This window comes from Haliotis cracherodii, unplaced genomic scaffold (genome assembly GCF_022045235.1).
Source record: "Haliotis cracherodii isolate W230 unplaced genomic scaffold, xgHalCrac1.p SCAF_5, whole genome shotgun sequence".
Lineage (NCBI taxonomy): Eukaryota > Metazoa > Mollusca > Gastropoda > Lepetellida > Haliotidae > Haliotis > Haliotis cracherodii.
In genome coordinates this window covers 65586965-65613865 of record NW_027266308.1, presented here as the reverse complement: position 1 = coordinate 65613865, position 26901 = coordinate 65586965, and the positions used below count along the sequence as shown (strand labels likewise).

At 39.7% G+C, this 26901-nt stretch overlaps 1 protein-coding gene across 2 annotated transcripts; it reads right to left on the bottom strand.

Annotated features, from left to right (window-relative positions):
• Positions 1-559: 559 nt before the first annotated feature.
• On the bottom strand, positions 560-26696 carry LOC139442504 (cyclic AMP-dependent transcription factor ATF-3-like). 2 transcript variants are annotated; one of them, XM_071223318.1, is made up of 4 exons: positions 26566-26696; positions 18108-18455; positions 4782-4889; positions 560-4043 (listed from the first exon to the last, which is right to left on the bottom strand). In XM_071223318.1, the coding sequence occupies exons 2-4, from the start codon at positions 18438-18440 to the stop codon at positions 3888-3890; spliced, it is 597 nt and encodes a 198-aa protein (XP_071079419.1). In that variant the 5' UTR covers positions 18441-18455; positions 26566-26696; the 3' UTR covers positions 560-3887. The 2 variants fall into 2 exon arrangements, with proteins under 2 accessions (XP_071079419.1, XP_071079418.1); XM_071223317.1 differs by lacking the exons at positions 560-4043; positions 4782-4889 and adding exons at positions 11639-13881; positions 14952-15059.
• Positions 26697-26901: the final 205 nt, after the last annotated feature.

Genomic DNA, 26901 nt, shown 5'->3' with positions numbered 1-26901 from the left:
AGGAAACTACTGGACCAACTCCATGTATGTTCCCTTAGACATGGAGCTGGGATGCATGGACTAGCAGTCGGAAAGTCTTTCCTTACATGTGATACAGTATTTGCAGGTTAAATTTATATAAAAAATATCTGAACCCCTCTCAAGCCCCTCTAGCAACTGTTGGTATGATGCAGGTTGCTTGATGAAAGTGGATTGATGTAGCCGTTGGTTACAGTATTAATACATCTACATCACTTGAACTTTTATCACCAACATACATTGGGACACACCAACATTAGGAAACACTCTCACAGACACACCAACATTGGGACACACTCTCACAGACACACCAACATTGGGACACACTCTCACAGACACACCAACATTGGGACACACTCTCACAGACACACCAACATTGGGACACACTCTCATAGACACACCAACATTGGGACACACTCTCATAGACACACCAACATTGGGACACACTCTCATAGACACACCAACACTGGGATACACTCTCATAGACACACCAACATTGGGACACACTCTCATAGACACACCAACGTTGGGATACAATCTCACAGACACACCAACATTGGGACACACTCTCATAGACACACCAACACTGGGATACACTCTCATAGACACACCAACATTGGGACACACTCTCATAGACACACCAACATTGGGACACACTCTCATAGACACACCAACATTGGGACACACTCTCATAGACACACCAACATTAGGACACACTCTCACAGACACACCAACATTAGGACACACTCTCACAGACACACCAACATTGGGACACACTCTCACAGACACACCAACATTGGGATACACTCTCATAGACACACCAACACTGGGATACACTCTCATAGACACACCAACACTGGGATACACTCTCAGGGACACACCAACATTGGGATACACTCTCATAGACACACCAACATTAGGACACACTCTCATAGACACACCAACACTGGGATACACTCTCAGGGACACACCAACATTGGGACACACTCTCATAGACACACCAACACTGGGATACACTCTCATAGACACACCAACATTGGGATACACTCTCATAGACACACCAACATTGGGACACACTCTCACAGACACACCAACATTAGGACACACTCTCATAGACACACCAACATTGGGACACACTCTCACAGACACACCAACATTGAGATACACTCTCATAGACACACCAACACTGGGATACACTCTCAGGGACACACCAACACTGGGATACACTCTCACAGACACACCAACATTGAGACACACTCTCATAGACACACCAACATTGAGATACACTCTCATGGACACACCAACACTGGGATACACTCTCATAGACACACCAACACTGGGATACACTCTCAGGGACACACCAACATTGGGATACACTCTCACAGACACACCAACATTGGGATACACTCTCACAGACACACCAACATTGGGATACACTCTCATAGACACACCAACACTGGGACACACACTCACAGATACACAAACACTGAGAAATAACCTTCACATACCAACAATGGGACACAATTCTCATAAACACACCAACATTAGGACATACTCTCACAGACACACCAACATAAGGACACAATTCTCATAAACACACCAACATTAGGACACACACTCATAGACACACCAACACTGAGATATAACCTTTACACACCAACATTTGGACACAATCTCACACAACACTGACTCCACTGAAATGTACAAGCCATTAAAACACATGTGACAAAATAAAATCAAAGTTTTTTCATCATGTACAATTCAAACACTTAGCTCTGAAAATATCAAATTCTTCCACCAAACATGGAGATATCAAATCATCAAGCACACATGCACATCCATATTTGGTTGTTCGACTTCAAAGATGGCTCCACAATGTCTATGCTCATTTAACACCAGCGCAGCTGTCTGGAGGACCAGTAGCCAGAGCAGCTGGAGTAGCTGGCTACTGGGAGAATCAGTAGCTGGTTCCTGATATAACCTGAGAATGCCTTTCATTTCTGTCTCCTCGAACTGTTACCTGAGAAAACTGTCGTACAAAAATGGACATTTCTTACCTTTCCCGTGCTTCAACACTCTGTGTGTTTTGAGGATCTAACATTAACAAAATATTCGGCACACAGTCTGAAGCTAAGGCTAGTTATTCTCAACTTGACCTTCACCTTTTATGGATGAAGCATGATTATTTGAAAAACAGTTCATGCTTTTATTCTATCACTGACAACATACAACACTATCTGGCTCTAAAAGCTACAAAACCGTTCCTTAAAATAAACTGGCACGATACCAGTTACCACGGTAACCATACCCCGCTCCTTCCTGAAGCAATGCACCTAGATTAAACAGAATTACGATGTAAATTACAGTGATTCTAAACATCAATCAATAGTCAATATTCAAATTTTCTAAGAAACTAAAAAGAAAGTAACTCTAAGTACTATATCATTATGTATGATATTGATATAAAGTTATTAAGTACAAGTAGGAAATATATGACAGTATATGACAGTTATAGAGGTATAATGGCACTGTCACCATGACAACTTCATAAACGTAACACAGACGAGAAAACAGTCATGTGTCGGCCTTACAGTGCATGAAAATATGGTCAACACTTTTACACATGAAAAATATTATGTTATACCTCAAATGAGAATCACAAGTAATGAATCATTTTGAAAGAGAAGATAAATTCATCCTGTGTTCCACACAAATGTTTCATGAAAAAGTCAATAAATGCAACAACAAGAAAAAAAATATAGATTATATATCACAATATTTCGGTAATAAGCATTTTTTTCTAACTGTTTGCGGGTTTAAAGCAATCAAACACGTTTTTTCCTGTAAATATCCAGTCAAAAAGCTTCAATTGTCTGCCCACACCTTATCTAACAGGATACTTTGCCTGGAATGTCTCATATTGTCTTCCAAGAGTTATCTCCCTTGGACCAGATTTGCTGCTGAACTGATTAAAACAACAAAACTAGGTTGTTCGTCTTCCAGCGTCCAAAAAAGTCAAAATGACTGGTCATTAATGTTTCCTAATGAATCCTGGGGTCAACAATGATGGGGTCTTCCATTATGATTCTGTGGGTCTGTTTTCAATGATGGATGTGAGGTCCTGTATTCAATGATTTGACAATGATAAGAGAGTATGGCTTGGATGAGGAATAAAACAATGACAGACGTGACCCGGACACCAAACACACTGCACAGCTGCTGAGACAGAACAATTGTAGTCTTTGAGGTAACATTGAGGACATGCTGTCCCCAGACAACAAAGACATGAACAAAACCCAAGCAGACCTCAATGGGTGCTGTATATATGTCCGACCCAGCTAAAGGGCATCGACGTTCTTCTACCTCTACGGCTAGCGACCACCTGTTGACATTACACAAATGCTGATTGGACAACTGGACCCAGACAAAAGCAGCAAGCTCCATGTGCTTGTAGATTACTGTTGATACTTCTCTAAACACAAATCCACATCCTTCTTACAATTCCATATCGGCCTATATCCCTGCAACTCAAATAATTAATCACGCCACTAAAACTGGCAAATTATCCACACTTCTGAACAGTTCCTGTTCATTATTCACACCCAATTCTTCAATCATTCCAAGAACCAATCATATCCCTTCCTCAGTCTCTTCAACCAATCATTTGTTGTCAACACAACTTGCTGCCTCTCGTTTCACTGAAGGTAGCCTCTAGCACTAGTCCTGCAGAGCGCTGGCCGTGAAGTGCAGTCACACTGGAGTTACCTCCCTGGACCAGTGACCTCTACCTGTGAATACCTGTGTCCACCACACCACCTATATAGCATATCACAGCTGCTTTTGATAAAGTCTTGCCAAACTGGCAACGTTCAAGTATCCTTCAGAGACAAGTTTAGGGGTTCTTCATAGCTGGGGCACAATGACAGATGATCCAGTAACGCCCGTTTGAGTCGATCCCTCTCTTTGCTCAAACCATCAAACATGTGCTCTAACTCTGCGTTCTTTGACTGAAGCTGTTCTATTTCCTGAAACACAAGGAATCAGTTGTGAGCCATAACACGTAATAGTTATAACAGAGGAATAGAGAGTCTCACCTGAGTGTCTTTTGATAAAGGTGAGGTGAAATGGGGTTTAACATCGCGTCCAAGATTATTGCACTTATATAGAGATGTTCATGCACGTGCTTGTACTAGTCCGGACTGATGCCGATTTATAGTGCTAGCACACTGAGATACCATGCCCCAGTTTAACATGAATACCCCACTCAGACACAGTATACTGACTCCGAGCCGACCAGTCCTTGTTTAGCCCCTTAATGCCGAGCGCCAGACAGGGTAACAACAAGTACCATCTTTTAACGTCATTTGGTATGACGCGGCTGGTGATCGAACCCCGGAGCTTCCGCTCTCCAGGCGGACGCTCTACCATTAGACCACGGAGGCGGTCGTCTTTTGATAAATATATCAACAAGAGTTTTCATAGGCAGATCCAGAGGAGGGTCCAGGGGGTCTGGACCCCAACAAGACCTCATATCAGGAATGAAGCAATATTGTTTGTTGTTTAATGCCACACTCGGCAATATTACAGACGGCAGCCTGTAAATTATCAAGTCAGGACCAGACATTCCAGTGACTGATATTGTGAGCAGATGTATCTGGTCACCTCTGATGACAAGCCTCGGTTGTGTGGGACCTATACTATCCTGGGATCCCCATGGGTTGTACATATCAAAGCAAACCACAAGTCAACATTGACATCCTTACATGCATGAGTTCATCCATCTTGCGTTTCCCCCTCTCCCGCGACCGTTGAGCTGCAAGTCTGTTCCGCTCCCTCCGCTTCTCTCTCCTCTCCACATCCTGGGGCGTCAGCTGCAACAGACAACCTCATCACCAACGTTGCACACTTCCAACACTCACAATAGATGCTGTCTTTCCTACTGCCTATTAATCACTCCATGCTTAAGGCTTTTCTAGGACTTGGTTTATGGATGAAAAGAGTCAGCATCTGGGGTTGCTCATCTAGATTTTTTTCAGGCATTTTTTAATTTATTGATTTATGGATAGGCTGAGTGTAGAAATCAAGAAGGTATAAAAAAATATAATTCTCAATTAAGAGGTTTTTTTACTACCATCGGGTCTGAAAACCCCATTTAATGATACTTAAAATAAATTCATGCTTGTTCCGACAAAAGATGGACTCTCCACGACCCCCACAACAATAATTGTTAAGGAGCTTGACCATCATCACATTGGATTATAAAAAAATGAGCATTTCTCTGCAACACCTACTGATCATAAAGACAAAATTAAAGGTTTGTGTTTTTGTTTCTTTATCAACGACTTCAAGTTTTGAGATAAGTAATCCATAAACAAACTAATACAAATTAAAGCCGTAGATTATGATAAGAATAGTATGAAAGAAGTCCAGTACGTCAAACCAGGATGCTATTGATACAACGGCAGAGCAGGGTCAAAAATCAAAATATGCCCCAAAACATAGTACATATTTGCCTACTACATACTCGCTGTATAGCAAATTTCATAATGATGCATGCAAAAATGGTAATGGGAAAAAATGTTAAAATCAAAATAGATGCATCTGATTGCCAAGCTCTTCCACAGGGATGAGGAGACAAAGAGACATTTGGTAACTATATTTAATATATTATGTTACTGTAACATCTCATTCTTGTATGCTAAAATTAAATAGAAAAAAAGTAAACAAATGTTTACACCCTTGTGTAAATATCTGATACCGCTATGAGATATATGACAGTTACATACACCTGCAGACTGCAATCAGTCAACATGTCCATCTTCAGTTGGCCCAGGTGTATTCCCCAGGAGTTGTCTCCCCTTCCCCGTATCAGCACATATGCATTTATCCACTAAATAACCCCAAGCTAAGTATTGTATTGCATATCTGGTCAAAAACCTGATACAAACCTATGACATTAAACCCAGATGAGCTGAGCTACATGGACAAGACTTCCAGAAGCCATCCCAAGACTTCCGAAAGCCATCCCAAGACCTCCATGAGCCAAAATGGCCAAGTGCCTTGAAGCAGGAACTAACCGATCTAAATTTGATGTTTTATTTGTCCCCTTGGTATATATGTGATTATTTCTGGTATGTTTGTTTGTTTGTTGTTAAACGCCGCTCTCAGCAATATTACAGCTATATGACAGAGGTCTGTAAATAATCGCGCCTGGACCAGACAATCCGGTGATTGATATCATGAGCATCGATCCACGCAATTGGGATACGATGACATGCATCAACCAAGTCAGCGAGCTTGACCACCTGATCCCATTAGTCGCCTCTAACGACAAGCATAGACGCCTTTTTCTGGTATGTTTTTTTAACATTATTTAAGACAATCTCAGGCTAAGCAGTAGACTGAAACCCTGGTTACTGACGAGATGGATCAGTCAAAGACTGAAAATCGACCAAAGTCTGCCTAATGTCATTAAAAATTCCAATATTGGAATTAAAAAGCTCTCAGTTAATAATATAGTTATAAGAAAATAAGAACTATAAAAAATCCCCCTTTTAAAAATGAATAATATGTAAATCAATTTGTCTGCCAATGAAATGTAGTTTGGGTTCCTGTGGACGGAAGGCACTTTCATGACAGAGTTAGTGAGGTTGGTTTAACAAGGCTTTGAACACATTCCAGTTACATCAGTTCCATGTCAAGCCCGATGTGATTTGTTTAAGACTTTGGATTTCATTGGGAGTCAGTTTCTTATAACACATTATCAATATTGTGGACTACAAAACAGTCATACAATATATTTTCATGATAACAATTCCTGTCTGTCTGTCCACTGTTGAATCCAATGCACACAAACACAAACAAAATTCATAAGTACTATCATTTTATTTCACTACCAAATTAACAAAAAGTACACTGTATATAAATCAGTGATGCTGAAAGAAATGATTTTCTTGCAATCTGCATTCCCAGCAAGTTTCTACGCTGAATGTCGCAATCTACAATATATATTGTCTACAATGGACAGTGATGTCAATATCTATCAATATAAAACAACTACCTCGACAACCCAAATGACAGTACAGCTCAACCATTTCAGTCATATTAACTCTTTCCCGATCCCTGCTCATTTACTGGAGAAAGTATTCATTAAGTAGTGTTACTCTGACATTACTTTAAAATTATGGCAATATTTCTACCATAGACATTAGGACACACAGCGAGTGCTACAATTCTTAGCATCTCGACTCCAATTCACAAAATCAGCTGAAAATGAAATTTGAACTTAAATGTAAATAATCTACATCATTATATATATATTGGACATAATTTGGGGATCTTTAGATCCACACAAGCTTACAATCCATGTTAATAAATGCAACTGGGACTCTATGAGGAATAACAGACATCAGCGCCATCAGTAACCAAGACCTTCAAACCATCTACCGTAACTGAAAATATCGGTTCCCTCTATACACCCACCGCAATAGATATTACTGTTGCTAGGCAATGAGAAACCACAGATGAGTTGAACAATTACTGTATATATCACTGCATGTATATACAACATCTTGAAGCTGTGAACAACCACTAGGGGCAGGATGGTATACACCACAAAACAATGTTCTGGATAATCCTAGCACATTGTATTGATACAGTACACCGATTCCTTCCAACCTGGAGTATGGTTTTATGCTAGTTTTACCAATATCCCAACAGGAGACACCATAAATGGGCTTCACACATTGTTCCAGGTATGTGGTCTTGCAGTGTAACTTGAGTTTTCACAACTAGGTAAAAGGTATCTCCGAAACATTTGACTTGTTATCTATAGTAATATGAACAGATCAGGTGTTCTTTAACTTCTTTTGAGTAGCATACAATAGACGAAACTGTTCTCTCTCTTCTTTGACTTGGCTGGGTCTGTAGTCAGTCCTACTGATGCCGATTCGGCTTCAGCAGACAAATCATGTCCATTAAACCACTGCTCATAGGTGCTAGTTATTAATCATATATAAGGCCACACTTTTTAAACTTTATGTTTCACAGATTTACTCCAGCTTTTCCACACAAGGTCGGTCAAAATAAAAATGAAAAGAAATAGCAATTTATTTATTTATTTATTTATTTATTTATTTATTTATTTATTTATTTATTTATTTATTTATTTATTTATTTATTTATTTATTTATTTATTTATTTATTTATTTATTTGAAAATAATTCTTCTGTGGAACAACATGTTTTTATTGATGGACTATTTTAGTAGCGAAAGACATAATAAAAATAATTCTTTGTATAGTTAATGATTTCTTCTCCGGCTGCTGGTAGTGGTGGCAGGCCCGTGAAACGAAAAATAAAAACTGTGTGGCCTGACAACAACATATATTTAGTCTCCTGCCAAAAGTAAATATTCGTGTTAAGAAAACTCTGTTAGTTTCCCAATCTGATCATAATCGGAGTACTTGTGTCACCATGACCTTTCAACCTTGATACAAACTGTATCTTAACAACTGAGTCATGCCCCACCGTTGACATCTTCCCGAGGTAAGAGAGTTAAGTGACTTTAAAAGTCCAGTTTCCACCCTTGCCAAACTTGGCTGGAATTCGATCATAGCGCTAACAGTGGTTATTACGAGTTATGTCCCTTCTAAGCCTCTCCTATGGACCAATCAGATTCCATCACTTGCATTTTTTTCAAACAAAACGGTGGCACCCAGTCAAGACGATCTGATTGATAATCAAGATCTATGTTGTGATAAAACGGGTCTTACATCGCAAAGTGCATCAAATCATGCGGGCACCTTTATTAAAAACATGAAAAGGTTTGGAAAATATCTGCGGACGAGTTGGCGGTGCACATTCTTTGCAATCAACTGAAATCTGTGCTACAGTTTACGAACCGGATTTGATTTTGTTGCGCGATTTTGATTTGACTATGCATAGACTCTGAGTCCTCTCCAAATGTAAGTCCATAATACCAGCCTAGTTCGGCAAGGGTGGAAACTGGACTTTTATGTCAGTTAATTATCTTGCCTCGGGGGGATGCGCCTCTGAATACAGTGAGTGGGTAGTTCATGTAGTATATAGACACTTATTCAACGACTTGTTATCAGGTATGTACAGACACTCATTGATCAAACCTTACAAGTTGCTTTATAATAGCACACAACATATTTGCATTGTTTCACATTATTACTTTCTGACAATAAACACAAGCATCACGGATATTAAACGTGTATTACACAAAATATTCTGGATTATGAAAATAGAAACTTGTTGCAACATATACACAGTGACAATAAATTAATCAATGATTATTACAATGAAAAAACACGAAATAAAATCATTTATGCCTAATAGTGAACAATTTACCATCTCTGCACACACAAACAACCAATATTGGTGATCATTTTTGTATCAAAATGCTTGGATCACTGATAACAATCAAATATTCAGAAAAATGATACGTAAAAATGTGTTAAATTAATTGTTTAAAAATGATTATCTTGAATTATGTCAAAATATTTTATACACACTCTTACTTCAGACACTATCCAAAAGTTAATATAGCATTACTACATTGAAAATAGGGCCCCAACATGTTTTGAATTACACATGTAAGATAAGACACAGCAACAATCTCATTAAAATCAGATCTTAGTTTTTGCAACGGTCAGAACGACCTTTCGCTAACTTTGACTAATCAATGAAATGACTGACAAGAAATCGACATTAGCCAATCAGAAGGCAACTTCTCGAGCTTTACGACACTAGTTTCAAACTGGCGATGAAAAGAAAGTTCTGGAATGGCTTATAGATTGCCTAGATTGTATGGATATAATCATTGGATATAATCATAAAACTGTCAATCGGAATACCCTCTGTTAAATATTTCGAGGTTGCATGATTAGAAAACACATTCCGTCTGTCACTTTCATGATCTGGTAAGTGACGCTCTGATTGGTTGTATGAAAGGTTGTTCTGACATCACCCGTAATGGGATGTCCCCAGATCTTTGTTTAGCAACAGCGAGAACTAAGATCTGATTTTAATGAGATTGGACACAGCAATTTCCTATTATTATCATTATTATTATTCAAAAGAATAATCAGAAGCTTAGTACAGAACAAACAATGTGGAATCAGTTATCGATAAATGGCCACAATTACAAAAATTGTATTGTCTCTGGGTAAATAACAATCAAGATGGTACTATGACCATTAAGAACGGAAATACAAGCAATGTCCACCAATGGTATGTACAAGATCTGATTGGTTTGATTGCTTGTTGTTTAACATTGCACCCAGCAATATTACAGCTATATGATGTTGGTCTGAAATAATGAAGTCTCGACCAGACAAACCAGTGATAGACATCTTACTCATCGATCCACGTAACTGGGATACGATGACATGCATCAACCAATTCAGCGAGCCTGACCACCCGATCCCGTTAGTCACCACTTATGACAAGCATTGGTCGCTGAAGACCAATTCTAACCCACAGCTAGACTCCCCCCAGAATCCTTTCATGGGAATCTAGAAATAAGTAGGATAATTTCAAGTCATAGATACCATGTGGTAGTGCTGTATGACACTTACCGTAATTGATGTAACTAGACCTTGCCTAATAATACCCTCACATGAAAAAGATAATACAAGCCCATGCTCTTTGACAATACCTTAGCTTATTCAGCTCACAACTTTATCTTCAATTACCGCATTTGATGTAATAAGCGCCCCCTTCCGATTGATCAATGCACACAAGACTTATTTATTCGGGTATAATACACACTCGTGTGTTATATGCACCCTTAATCATGGGCAATTAAATTCTGGAAAATATATCTGTCGTGTATAATACACACAGACTTTTCTTTTGTATCATTTCAGGCTGTCAGCATAAACCACTAAATTTAGGATCTTTCAACTCTGTTCTTTCTCTCACCAAAATTATATTCTAATAAGAGCCCCCTATTTCTAATTTTGAGAGCGCCCTGAGCGCTCATTACGTCGAATACGGTACACTGTATTGCAAACCATTAGACCAGCAGCAACTACAGTAGCGATATCATTTGTCCAGTCATACTGACATTTATCTACACCAGCTCAGAGGCCGATATTCAGTCCCAAGTCTGCAGCAAATGTCCGTAAAAATTAGCAATATTCCAGCAGTATCACGGTGGGGGACACCAGAAATGGGCTTCACACATTGTACCCATGTCGGGAATCGAACCCAGGTCTTCGCTGGACGAGTGAACGCTTTAACCACTAGGCTACCCGACCGCCCTTATACAGTTATAACTAACTTTATGGCTCAGTTAATTGACTTGTATTTCACTGAAAAATTTGAACTGAACTTTCCCCCCAAATTGAACTTCCAAGGGCATTAAGTTTGGAATCCTGAATAAATCTGTCATAAGTAGAAACGCCCTATTTTCTCTATGAAGAGATTTTGACAGAAATCCCCAGAAAGGCAGGGATCAACTGGGTATAGACATCCAAGGTTTCACCCAACATCAAGTACAGTATTCAAGTACGAGTCCAACTTTACTACCCGGGTACCCAAACCTCTATTACCCTACCCTACCCTACCCCACCCCACCCAGGAACCTGCTGTTGGTCTTAAAGAGATGTTTACAAAAAAGTCTGATGGGGAATAGTTTGACCGCAACCTTGGTAACATGTATTTAGATACATATATAAAATAATCTGGTCATGCATACACTGAAGTTGACTGAAGCTTTACCTTTATTCAAACTGTATATACAAAAGTCCGAAGGAAAGTGAACATTAGCGACTTGTAGTGTAACCATAGAGTTCTAGATAATTTTTGTTATTAAACAGTATATCACGTGACTAACCACGTGTCTGGGTAGTCCTGAGGGTACCTGGGTCCTTCTCAGTACCCACCCATCCCAAGTACCCAAGTAACCCATTCCAGCTCAAGTATTCAACAATGAAATTATTTCTCAAACTACAATTCACATGTAATCTCAAAAAAATTTCACACCATTTATCAACAAAATGTTAAAAGGTTTCTGGTAGTAAAGTCCAAGACAGGTGAGGTAGCAGTCAACACTACATTGCTCGCTTAGTAAAGGCGTGTAGGTAGGCAAACATAGCATCGCTTGTTCAAACCAACTGTTAAAGAGGGTGAGAGTGGTATTCTCCATGTAATATGATATTCAGCTATAAACAAGTTGTACAAAGTTGTAAAAAATAACACCAAAACATCACTGTAGCTCCCTTGTACATGATTTCACAGTTTACAAACGACCTCACACATACTTGTTTAACTGACTTTCAAAACTAACTTTATTTATCATGTCTCATGGATTCAGTCATGTTAGTCTATGAAACAGTCATTAAATTGAAAATATTTATTGTCTAAGGGTTCATTTTACCCCAGAGAGGTAAGTACCAGGAACCACATAATTCTGCTGGTAATAGAATCCAAGTTTTAAAATCTCTCAAACAATTTAAAAAAAAATTGATGCAACTAAAGACATACCTAAAGTTCTTCTGTACATGATTCCAAACAGTGAAATCCTGGGTAAATGTTTACAACACCAAACTTCAGTCTCAACAAACTGACACACAAAAAAACTAATAGAAACACAAACTCGTCCACACCACATTCAACTGTTCTCCAATGTAACAAAACTCAGATGGAATGATGCCCTATACTGTATCAAATAAATACTTACAAAAAATACACCATAAGATAACGATAGAGCAAGTGTTTTCAGCCCATCAAGTCGATAAACGGCCGTTAATACGTAGAGCATATATATATATATAACAAAACTTAAACATAATCAACATTGTACAACATTTTCAAACAAAAAACATACAACTTATCAACGTGAAATTGCTTTGGTATAAAATGCATAATTTTTCTTTAATGCCACATCAAAAAGTACTCTTACAATATCCAGGACAATACCGATACATTCACCTTCAAAATAGATACTTCTTCTTCAGCAGGCACTTTCCGTAGTCCACACAGTTACATCAAACACATGAACCAACAATTGGTGTACGTTGCATCAAACATGAACCTGATTTGTATGAAAACTCTTTTCCTCAATGATATGTCACAGACTGATGCCTCATAAGGAGTTGTCTCCCCTTCCTCAAACACAACACCCTCACTCACTCACCTCACTCAAAGTAACATCACTAATTTTAATGCCTTAACTGAAACATTTCACTTTTACAAACCATTTCCTGACCAGCTGTTGAAAACTATCTGCTCCGTTCTCCCTACGAGCTCTTTTTTGAGAAACATCTTCTATGACATTATGGGTGTCCTTCCCACACTCACTGAGTCCTTCCTAACAAAACGATAATTTAACCCCAGCTGGTACTTCTGACTTTTCAGCAGGGACAACCAGCTTACATAACCCATTACTACAACTACCTACTGAAGCCTGGCCTTACTTTGACAACAATGTCATAACACAATTACTTGGCCAATCACAGCGCCATGCATAAACGTCTAAACACGATTCTTTCCATCTCATTTGGAGTTCAAACAAGTGATCCCCAACATTTTCTTTTCAAATGCTATACGTCCACTTCTGTGTTATATGCACGTAGACACTAAATCAGGACAGAGTTTACTCTATTTTGGTGCGATATTATGGCAGTAGTAAGGAAGTTGAGTGAATCTGTTGTCATGACAACGGCAGGTATGTGTTGTTCGGCTTGAGTTCTCTCATGAGGCTGTGCTGGCCGTCGCAGGGGCAGGTGTTGACGTGGGAGAGGATGGACCCACGCAGTGTCTGCATCTCTTCACTCAGCTTGGACAGCTTCTCTCGGAGAAGCATGTTGTATTCCTCCAGCTGTTCCAGTTGCTGAAACAACACAAGCACCTCCTAAACAGTGTCTGTCAATAGGGAGTGATCTGTTAAACAGTGTCTGTCAATAGGGAGTGATCTGTTAAACAGTGTCTGTCAATAGGGAGTGATCTGTTAAACAGTGTCTGTCCATAGGGAGTGATCCATTAAACAGTCTGTCAATAGGGAGTGATCTGTTAAACAGTGTCTGTCAATAGGGAGTGATCTGTTAAACAGTGTCTGTCAATAGGAAGTGATCTGTAAACAGTGTCTGTCAATAGGGAGTGAACTGTAAACCTTGTCTGTCAATAGGGAGTGATCCGTTAAACAGTGTCTGTCAATAGGGAGTGATCCATTAAACAGTGTCTGTCAATAGGGAGTGATCCGTTAAACAGTGTCTTTCAATTGTGTAGGGAGTGATCCCCTAAACAGTGTCTGTCAATCCGTTAAACAGTGTTTGTCAATAGCGTAGGGAGTGATCCGTTAAACAGTGTCTGTCAATAGGAAGTGATCTGTAAACAGTGTCTGTCAATAGGGAGTGAACTGTAAACCTTGTCTGTCAATAGGGAGTGATCCGTTAAACAGTGTCTGTCAATAGGGAGTGATCTCTAAACCTAGTCTGTCAATAGGGAGTGAACCATTAAACAGTGTCTTTCAATTGTGTAGGGAGTGATCCCCTAAACAGTGTCTGTCAATCCGTTAAACAGTGTTTGTCAATAGCATAGGGAGTGATCCGTCAAACAGTGTCTGTCAATAGCGTAGGGAGTGGTCTGTTAAAAAGTGTCTGTCAATAGTGTAGGGAGTGATCCTTTAAACAGTGACAGTCAATAGTGTAGGGAGCATAACTATTGAACAGTGTCTGGTCAACTGTAGGAAACGTAATCGTCTAACTTTGAGTGGTAAGAGTGTGTAGTGAACAATGTACAGCACAGGCAAACTTTCTGTCTAGTATTTGTAAACCCACATTGTAAGCAACAACAAAATTTATAAAATGTCAATTGTATTTTATAACCTATGAATTGAACCTAGAGAACATTTAAACAATCAGTATTTAGAAAAGTTTCAAGTATTCAAACTAATGTACTTACGCAAATCAGAGTCCAGTTTTTTTCTTGTCGCTTCTGCCGAAAACGTCTGGCTGCAATTCTATTTTGTTCTTTCCTTTTTTCAACCTTTTTAAGTTCTTCTGGTGTAAGCTGTGCAAAGAAGACCGGTTTATATTCATTCGCCGCACGGCGGGGCTCCAGCACTCTCGGCTAGAGGGTTAAATGGGACTACGGAACACCCACACACTAGTCTGTCTCTACTTTCAGAAGTGGACCAGCACAAACTGGATCCTATATCACGGTACATATCATTCAACTCAGACAACATCATCCTAAACGTTTCATTTGAGAGTATCTATCTAATAAACATGATTAATAGTCTCAGAAAGGAATAATAGTCCTGGAGGGAGACCTTTCAATATCAACAGTGAGTGAGTTGTAACGCCGCTTTTAACAGTAAACAGGAAAGACGGAAGTGTTGCAGGTCACAGACGTTTACCACTTCGGTGAATCCGAGGAGCACAGGTATGGTGCTGATAAACCTAGAAACATGATTGGGACAATCCCGAGATTCAAACCCACAATCATAGGTTTCGCAAGGGACTTAACTCTGCACAGTGAATTGCTGCGCCTTAAACGACTGGGCCACCTGTGCCTTTCAGTATTGGACAATTAATTATTGCAGATAACATTTTTCTGATACAGAGATATAGTAGCATGGTCCTAAACATGGAAATTTTGTTTTTGATTGTTGGACCACTTTCTTTCATTTGTCTGGGAAGTCAATGTATAACTTTGTTTGTTGTTTAACACAGCACTCAACAATATTCCCATTTTCCAAAGGCAAGGGAGTTAACTGACTGTAAAAGTCCAATTTCCACCCTTGCCAAACTAGGCTGGAATTATGGACTTATATTTTGGCTGAACTAACAAGTCTATGCATAGTCCAATCAAAATCCCATAATGAAATTGACACCTGGTTCATAAACACAATGGATTTCAACGTGCAGACTTTGGTCGACTGTTGGATTTGCAAAGGATGTGTACCGTCAATTGGGCATCGACAAAAATTTTCCAAATATTTTGATGTTTTAAGTCAAAGTGTTCATGTGATTTGATACACTTTGCGAGGTAAGACCCGTTTTATTACAATATATAGCTTGATCACAGATCAGATCTTCTTGACCATTTTGTTTGAAGAAATGCAAGTGAAATGAGAGGTGGAATCTGAATGGTCAATAGGAGGGACATAGAAGGGACATAACTCATAATAACCACTGGTGGCGCTCTGACCGATCCTAGAACTTTCAACCTAGTTCAGGAAGGGGGGAAACTGGACATTTATAGTCAGTTAACACCTTTGCCTTGGGAAGGTACAAAATGCCATATATTGCCTGTATATAATTGAGTCTGGATCAGACAATCCAGTGATTAACATCATAAGCATTGATCTACGCAAATGGGATATCATGACATGCATCAACCAAGTACGCGAGCCTGACCACCCAATCCCTTTAGTCGCCTTTTATGACAAGCATGGGATGCTGAAGACCTATTCTAACCCGGATCTTCTCAGGTCCATTTCTTCTAGCATCAATCAGTGATCTTTGATCTGTTAGTTACTGCGATGTTACTTTGATGTCAAATATATCATTTCCCTGTGTCAGCTGTTATCTCTTCTCACTTTTTCCATCCTCAATGTAACAGTTTTGTCACTATCAACCAATAACTTCAGTTTGTCCTATCCAACTTTTGCCAGTTATATGTACAGTAACAATAGATACCACAGCACAGGGGTGACTGGGTTTGTGATATCTGACTGAAAACACTTCCATCCAAAAGCTTACAACAAACTAAAATATGAAATGGGGGAAAATATCTTCACTTGAGTATTGTTTTTTGCCACTGTCAGCAATATTCCAGCAAACTGATGGCAGGAGGCACCAGAATGGTTTCACCTATGGTACATATGCTGGGATTCAAACCAGGTCTTCAGCATCTTCCTGAGGCAAGAGCGTAAACTGACTTCAAAAGTCCAGTTTTCCACCCTTGCCGAACTAGACTGGAATTCCTGGGCTCGATCGTAGCGCCACCAGTGGCTATAACGAATTATGTCCATTCTATGCCTCTCCTATATGGACCAATCAGATTCCACCTCTCGTATCACATGCATTTGCTTCAAACAAAATGGTGGCGCCCAGTCAAGACGATCTAATCTACCATCAAGATCTATTTGGTGAAAAAAATGGTTCGCGAAGTACATCAAATCATGTAAGCACCTTGATTAAAAACATGAAAAGATTAGGAAAATATCTGTTGACAATGAGTTAGTGATGCACATGCTTTGCAAATCCTGCAATCGACCGAACTCTGCATGACGGTTTACGAACTGGATTTTGATTTCGGTGAGCGATTTTGATTGGACTATGCATAGACTCGTTAGTCCAGCCAAAATCTAACTCCATAATCACAGCCAAGCTCGGCAAGGGTGGAAACTGGACTTTTATAGTCAGTTAACTCTCTTGCCTCGGGAAGATTGGTCTTCAGTGGAGTAAGTCAACACTTAAACCACAAGCCTACCTGCCCTTCATTTACTTTCAAATGTATCAATGCATTGGCATCTTCCTCAGCCATATCCACAGCTGAGATTCTACACTATTTACAACCATATAGAAACTATATACACAGCCAATAACCAAAGGCTATTATGAACACTACATGTCCGTGTATCCCTAACTTCTCTATCAATCCAATCTATTGGTATTGACACTGTGTCTAGAACAAAAGAGGCTATTGGGGTATTGGGGGACTAGTGCAGTACTATTGCAAAACTACTGCAATATTATTGCAGAACTATTTTAGTACTATTGCAGTAGTACATCAGAACTATTGTAGAACTATTGCAGTACTATTGTAGAACTATTTCAGAGGCTGGGGAAATAAAAGAAATGATAAAACAGAATTTCTTGTCTTATCGCATTCATTGATACGATCCATAGTGAGTTCCTCATCAGTGATAAATGCTGACATTTTAACTACCGGGTAGTCATCAATACTATTACAATCAAGCCATGGGCACTTGAACTGCATAGTTAAATCACTGCATCCTTAATTCATGTACACCAAGTGCAAAAGTATTGCCAGAACAATGATATTGCAATAGTTAAAAGCTCCCAAACAATAATCCACATTTCTTACCTCATTTTTCTCGGGTGGACTAAAGTCAACTTTAAGTTCCCCTTTCCCTTCCGCCACTCTCCGAGACTGGATGATGTACTTGAGCTCCTCTTTAATGATGTCGCTGGGGCCGCCAGACTGCAACGTGGCCAGCGTGGCGACTACCAGTTTCTCGTCCTGCACCAGGTTCTTCATGTTGATGAGCTTGGTGGAGTTCTGGAGCCGGTCGTCCTGCACGTAGTTCATCCTGGCGGAGGACGTTCCACCCTGAGACACGAGGACCTGGTCAGGGCATGTCATGGGGCTGATAATAGACACGTGGACATTAGATGGCGCTGACACAGACGTCATCATCTACTACACGCAACCCTGCAACAGACAGACAGACATTCAGCTGAGTAAGTGAGTGAGTGAGTGAGTGAGTGAGTAAGTGAGTGAGAGGTGAACGAAGAGAAGTTGGTGGGTAGGTGAGTGAGTGAGAGAGTGGGTGGGTGGGTGTGTGAGTGAGTGAGTGAGTGTGAGTGGTTGGGTTGGTTGGTTGGTTGAGTGAGTGAGTGAGTGAGTGAGTGAGTGAGTGAGTGAGTGAGTGAGTGAGTGAGTGAGTGAGTGAGTGAGTGAGTGAGTGAGTGAGTGAGTGAGTGAGTGAGTGAGTGAGTGGGAGTGAGTAGGTTTTACACCTCCTTTCACAATACTCCAATCTCCTATACATCAAATCTTTTACTCCTATACAATACCTCACTGATCTGACGACACTTCCACAGAAGGGCACAATTTGCCAATTTTCTGATGGACGGGTTGAAGGGAAGGGTATCACGTAACCCCAGTAACCCCTTCTGATTGATATCACTGCTGCTTAAACTACACCCATAACCAGTGAGTCTTCATAAATATGGACACATGAAAATTGCTAAAAAAGCTATTTCAGGGGATGACTTGTAATTTGCACCTGTTCAGGTGCCGGCCCAAGTGTATCACATTTCACTTAACTGCAAAACAGCAATATGCATGTCTAACATACGATATGCAAGACATGGCACCTTTGCTATAGAGTTCAAGAGTTCTTGAGGCCGGCCTTTGAACAGCGAAACAGACCTCTAAGGAAATACAGGTAAGTCAGCCTACATTGGGTATCAACACACATTGTTACACTATACAGTATTTTTCATACGAATTTGTGTTGAAGCAACTTCAGCTTTACAATGACTTTTCTTGCATTCATGTATTTCCAGATGTTAAAACCTGGGCTTAAATACACAAAATATCACTTTTAGGAAAATAATATTTTATCTGAAAATTAGGCCAGGGCTTAAACTCGAAAAGGATTATGGCAGACTCAAGAACACCAACATAAGACTTTTACAAGGAGCGAGGCCAGAAAGCTGAAATGACAGCGACACAGTAACTTCAAACTAATTTTAATGTTTATACTTGTTTGTTGTTTAACGTGCACTCAGCAATAAATCCAGCTATATGATGGCAGTCTGTAAATAACTGAGTCTGGGCCAGACAATCCAGTGAATGACATCATCAGCATCGATCCATGCAATTGGCATACGATGATATGCATCAACCAAGTCAGCAAACCTGACCATCTGATCCTGTTAGTCGCCCTTTACGACACCATAGTCGCCTTTTATGGCAAGCATGGGTTGCTGAAGACCTACTCTACCCCTGGTCTTCACGAGTCTTTAATGTTTATACTTCTCTTTAATGCATAATACCATCATATTTCTTGTTTTGAAAAAGATAACTATATTACAACCTTCTTCATGTTGTGGAATATTATTTGCATAAAGTAATCTGAATCTAAGCCCATAGGCCTTAAACGGAATTATTTTCCGTTATTATGCACATGGTCTTAATTTCGCAATGGCCTTAATACAGGAAATCCTGCTAGCCACAGAAAATTCATTCTAAGATGGGGCTCTAATACTTTGTAAAGATATTAAATATGATAGTGTAGATGTCACAAACCCATTTAGACCAGGGACTAGGAATTTAGTTGACTATTTCACAATTATTTTGGACTAACTGTGAACTGGTCGGTAACCCATGTATCCAGTATTAACGGAGGCGTGTCTGAGCCAGCTATAGGGGACCGAGTGCATGTCTCTCAACAGGAAGTGTTTCAGTGTAGATGCTCTTAAATGTGATATCCTTCACATGAAAGTGGCAACCCCATTCATCAAATGAAACATCATTCACAAACTTTTTCGATCACAATGAATGTATTACAATAAATGGAGCTTGTAACTGCCGGTTTGATTCATGGCAGCCACCCAAACCACATGCATTCCTGGATCCAGTTTCACAAACTCGTTCAGGGGTATGAGTATCGTAACTGCCCTACTTACGACAGTTGTAGCTTACAAGCCCTTTGTGAAACAAGGCCCAGGCATAGAAATACCACTTACTCCATATTCAACTGCTGAGTGCATGGTATTGCCTTACATTACTTCCAACAATATTCCAGTAGTATTCAAGCAATACTGTGACAGGGGGCTTAAGTGAGTGAGTATTGTTTTGCGCCGCTTTTAGCAATATTCCAGCAATATCACGGCGGGGACACCAGAAATGGGCTTCACACATTGTACCCATGTCGGGAATCGAACCTGGGTCTTCGAAGTGATGAGCAAACGCTGTAACCACTAGGCTACCCGACCGCCCCGACAGGGAGCTTGAAGGATGGACCGCCCAAACTGTACACATGCAGAGACTAGGAGACAGTTCTTAGGTTATCACTTCAACTCGGGCTGTTTAGTCGCCTCCTTCGACCATATCGGTTGTGGTGGAGGTTTCTTAACCCAGAATAGCCACGGATAGGTACTGATCGAATCAGTTACAATAACAAACCCAATATGTACACTGAATTTAAGTCTTAACATTTTCTTTCTGAGCAACTGTATGACTATGAACACACAATGCCATTTAGAACGTGGTCAAAGGTAACAAGTGTTATATTTGGGATAACACTTTCTTTGTAAAGTACAGATTCTCGTACTTTTGGGGGGGTTGAGTCCCGTCCGGCACCTAATGATCAGCACACAAAGTCACCGATCTAACCCTCTCAGCCACCGATCCACAAAAATGAAAGTCTGACAACTGGTAGTCTAGATCATGTACTTTGTGTATCCCTCTCACAAGTGTTAATTGGCACGGCGGTGTGGGTTCGAATCCTAGATGGGACTCATCCAAAAAAAGGTATGAGAATCTGTACTTTACAAAAAAAAGTGTTATCCCAAATATAACATTTGTTACAACTGTGTAATTTATTACTATAATACTTATAATACGAAAATACAGCAAACTGCCAGGTGAGGTCCCAAACAACAGTTTGTTATATCCGTCATGTCATCATAAGTGTTCATAATGAACATAATTTCCTGTAGTATAAAATCTCCCTGTATCCCTATCAATAGGGGAGCAGTAAACTTCAGAGATAAACAGCTGCTTCTCATTTTCCTTTTTACATGTACACAGTTGTCATGCACTACTTGTCAACCAACTCAATAAACCTGACCTATTACTCTGACACCATACCTCCCTGCATGAAGCTGACACACCTCCACAGACAGGGACATTTCAATATTTACAAAATACACCAAATAATTCCAAAATATTCTGAGGGAAAACCCGTTTTGGTGTCAATGTCATGGCGCTCAGACATGACAGGGTGCTTAAAACATCAACAACAATGTAATCTTGATAATTGTTTGTTTGTTAATGCTGCACTCAGCAATATTCCAGTTATATTATATATATATAGCCTGTAAATAGATGAAAATGGACCAGACAATCCATATACGGATATTGCGAACAACGATCAATGTCTTTAGGGTACGATGATACACCATTGACCAAGTGACCGAGCGTAACCGCCCGATTCATTTGGTTGCCAGTTCTGACCAGTAGAAGGCCCTTCTAACCACCTCATCTAACCCAGGTCAACCACTGATAGTGGCATGGCCTTACTATATACATCCGGAACCGTTGTTTCTGTTTGTTTTGAGATGAAGAAATTAGATGTGCTAGTCAGAATGCATGGCTAACTCAAACTGCATTTAGAAGCTTGGACGTGGATTTGCTGAAAATGTTCAACACTGGCAGTATCCTATATGAAGGCGTTGTCCGATCTTCACAGACAGGTGCAGGTGTCGAATCAGAGTAAAAGATTGAATTTAATGAGATTGCTTTTTAACCAATCAACTGACTATACTTGAGTGACAATAACACTAATGATAACCTTATTAGGAGTCTCAAAGATCTGAGGTCCGGGGTTCGATCACCAGCCGCGTCATACCAAGAGACGTTAAAAGATGGTACTTGTTGTTACCCTGTCTGGCGCTCGGCATTAAGGGGCTAAAACGAGGACTGGTCGGCTCGGAGTGGGGTATTCATGTTAAACTGCGGCATGGTATCTCAGTGAGCTAGCACTATAAATCGGCATCAGTCCGGACTAGTACAAGCAGCCACACACACACACACACACACACACACACACACACACACACATACACGTGCATTCACGTCGCTATATAAGTGCAATAATCTTGGACGCGACGTTAAACCCCATTTCACCTCACCTCACCTCAAAGATCCGAGTCTCAAATTTCTGCAAGGTAATACTTAGTTGTTAGACAATACAACGGTGCATCAGTTGATCACTTTTTTTTACTTCGATCAAGTCGCACACTAAGTAAAAAATATTGATTCTAACATTCAGTGTTTGCTTTAATAACTGTTCCACTAAATGCTAATTAGAAGTGAAAACTAAGTATTTTCATCCATTATGCCATACTTGTCACTACCAGCTGTAAATCGTCAGTGTGCCAGGTATTTGGCCATCTTGTCTACCACAAACAATAGCTTAGGGACGACAGGTAAGACCACACGCAAGCATCATGATACGTATCGGATCGTGAGCAAGGTATCGTGATACATATCGGATCGCACAGTTGGTGTATCCTCCCAGCCTTAATGATACTTGTCTGTCATTTGAATAGGAAATATAGCATGCTAAATGATTTTTTAGTACAGTGTCCAAATAAACTATCATCCTGACACACGATTAACCAGACCTATTCTTCCAAACTAAAGTGACAGGCAAGCACATGAACAGTAACCCATAGTCAAGGCCAGGTGTAGTTCTTGTCTGGCTAGTACAGTTCTTGCTCTTGTTTTTTATATTGCAAACAGCCCTGAACAAATGAACGGGAAAAACTAATACTGACAGATCGATTGCAGCAAAAGGCAATCACTGACATGGAAAAATTATGGATCTAAAAAACGTTTCAGTTTAAACTATATGGACCGTTGTAACTGTCTGACTCACCAATCACTGACCCTAGGACGAAACACAAAACACACTGGCATGACAGCCTCTATATATAGTGATGATTTACCAGCTCCAGCAGGGCTTATTTACCTAATTACACGTTTTCTTAATCATTCACTTTTTTATTTTTATTGTTGACTAAAAGGTCAGTGATGCATACAGTCGGCCTGCATCATATATGCAACTCCAAAAAGCATTTGAATGTGTTTTAGTTTGTTTTTTGTTGTTTAACGTTGCAGTCAACAATATTCCAGCAATATGATGGTACTCTGTAAATAATCAAGTCTGGACAAAACAATCCAGTGATTGACATCATGAGCATAGATCTACGTAATTGGGATACAATGACATGCATCTGACGACCCAATCCTGTTAATCGCCTCTTATCATAAGCATGGGTTGCTGAAGACCAATTCTATGTCTTTCAGTGTGTGAATCTTGCCTCAAAAATAACCTGCAATATTACAGCTACATCAAGAGGTATTTTCGTAACAGAGTCTGAAACAGGCATAATAGCGGCTGACTGAATGACACTGATTCCCACTGTCAGGGGGCAAGGTCACACAATCAGCTGGGTCTCACTGTCACCTTCTAATCCTCAGTATATCAGCCAAATTCCATAGTAGCCAAATAGTTGACTATATATCAATATATCAAGCCATGTTCCACAAAGCGATCTTAGGACTACAACTGTTGTAAGTCTATGTTAAAGTATGGGAGTTACAATCATCTTAGCGCTGAGATTGCTTTGTGTAATGGGCCCTCTGATGGTCAGACTGACTTGATTGTAGGTTATCGCGCCCCGACGGCACTGGTCGATGCTCATGCCTTCACTCACCGGTTTGCCTGGTCTAGACTTGATGACTTACAGGCTGGTGATATGTATAGCTGGAACATTGCTTACAGCAGTCACTCACAATGGCAAGCATGGTATATTTGGGGCCTATAAGGTCCTTTGGAACATTTCATACATACACAAGCTAATGATTTGTCTACATCAAGGGATATATATATATATATATATATATATATATATATATATATATATATATATATATATATACTCCCCCTTATATTCCTGGATGCATATTTGCATTCAATATCATAACATTCTTTGCTCTTTGATCAAAACGTTCATTTTCTGCAAAGACTGCAAATTTGAGCAGATAATTTATTTACAAAGATATATACTAGCAATATCCCATGGGCAGACATAAATAATATCTTCAGCTGACATTTTCTATTTAGTTATGAGATATATTGACGACATACAATGAATAAATTGTCAAACAATTTATCCATACAATGCAACATTGTTTTCATATTTCAACATATTATAAAATCTTCTACTTTCAGATATTAACAAAATATATGATAGATATGAGCTATCAAAATTGACAAATCAAATTTTATGCAATGTGGATTTTTTTCAATTTGAAAACACCCTTCATTCTTCTTTCTATCCATCCCACAATTCTCAGGACAACCACAGTGCCTTATTCTGTTTATACAATGCAGGTACAATGTGCATATCTTTTTTTCCATTTTTTCCTGTGACCTCAATTCTTGTTTACTACGCCGTGAACCTCGTGCCTCTACAACTGTCATTCCGATCGTGTTATGTCACTTCTAAAAATAGCCATAACCTTGGCTTGTTCATTCAAACAAAAAGCGATTTACAACCGTTCATTCGTCCATGAATGCGCGGGATTTTGTCATTTCATACGTCTCGTGGTTGGTCGCTGCATTTGTCAAAACCCCAAACCTAATTGCTACAGGGGGTGTATTTATTAGATTTAAACTTCCTCCTTAGTTTTGCTGTACTTTGACCATACAACGGCTCACGCCAAGACATATGCGGCTCTCAAAAGCCATGACTAAGTGGCTATTCTTAGATCAATTTCTCCAGAATTCACATAGCACTTCGTCTTTTTCAAAGTCTAACTGCTAATATTGTGCTAATATTCATGTAATGCAGTCGGTGGTTTGTCTGACATTTTGCAAATAAGCGAGTAGTTCTGGAAAGCGTTCAAATTGCTAGCACTGCGCACAGTGTACCGTCAGTTGCATTTGATCTAGATAAAAACATGTCGGGACGTATCAGGGCTAAAAATAGACCGTCGCTTCGTGGGTGTTACACGCCACGACAACATTTCGCGTCCGCAAATCTGCATTTATTCCTCAAATTTATCAAAGCTCAATAGTTTGCACTCCACACGATACTACGACACGGGCGAGTCACCGGTTCGGCGGGTGTGTGATCCCGACCAGTGTATAGTATGCCGACATGAATTGGAGACCTTCCACGCATGTGAGGTTACATTACCGCATTTCTGCCAATGTAGGGCTCTGATTAAAGTGTGTCGAACGCCTACAGGAACAACGCGGCAAATATTCAGTTAATCAGGAACAGACAACCGAGCACATGTACGTACAGTATCTATCGCAAACCAAAGAACAAGTGTAATACGGCGATACTAATCAAACATAACGACAAATCGGCTAATTTTCAAAATTAGTGCAAGTTAATCTTAATCTTAATAAGGAGGCGATAAATTAATTCACATGACATTCATTGCATTTGGAAATATATCAATAAAATCTTTTATTGATTAATATGCAAATTTATCAATAAAATTCAATTAACCTCTTAATCCCTAACTTGCATCAATAATAGAATACACAATGCATTCTGTCACATCCACTGCAGGCCAATAGGTCATAGGTACGAGGTCAGAAATTAGTTAAAAGCAGAAGGCAAGATAACAGCTCAGGGATTCTGTAACCAAAGACAAATAATACTTTTGAAATAAGTTAACAATTTGCAGTTTTAAAAATATTTAAGTAGTATATATTTTAATGATTATATTCACTCAAAAGACCACATAACTGTCCATAACCTTTAGAAAGACTTTGGTCCATCACCAAAATGAGAAAGTAACCCGATCCACCATTCAAAAGTCCAAAACAATTTTCCAAAGAAACCAGCTCACATAATCAAGTATATACCTCACGCTCCATAGTTTGAGGTATTACGGTAAATTCGAAGTGGTCTCCCTTGCTATGCCGCTACAGCATATCGACTCTGCACAGCCGCGCACACTTGTTTGCTAAAATTACGCAATGTCTACTTGCAATCCTTACCAATTTTCGTTCCTGGAACTTTGTTGTATGTGCTGATGTCGCAGTGGTCGCAGTTCGTGGTTCTCACATTGCACTCCAACTGGTTGTAGCATGCAGGTCTCACATCACCTGCTTTGCTCCGGCTTTTACGAAATCGCGAGACTGACCTAGGTAAGGGAGGCAACTCGTGTAGCGATAGTTTCCTGTGCACATTGAGCGTGTCACCTCATGCAAACACATGCGTTCTCCGTCCGCGGGTCTGTATAACAATACGCTTCTGTTATCATACTACACTTTTTTTTAGTTTACAAAAGATCAACTGTGATCTGTGATCGTTATTATGTTGTAACATGCCAA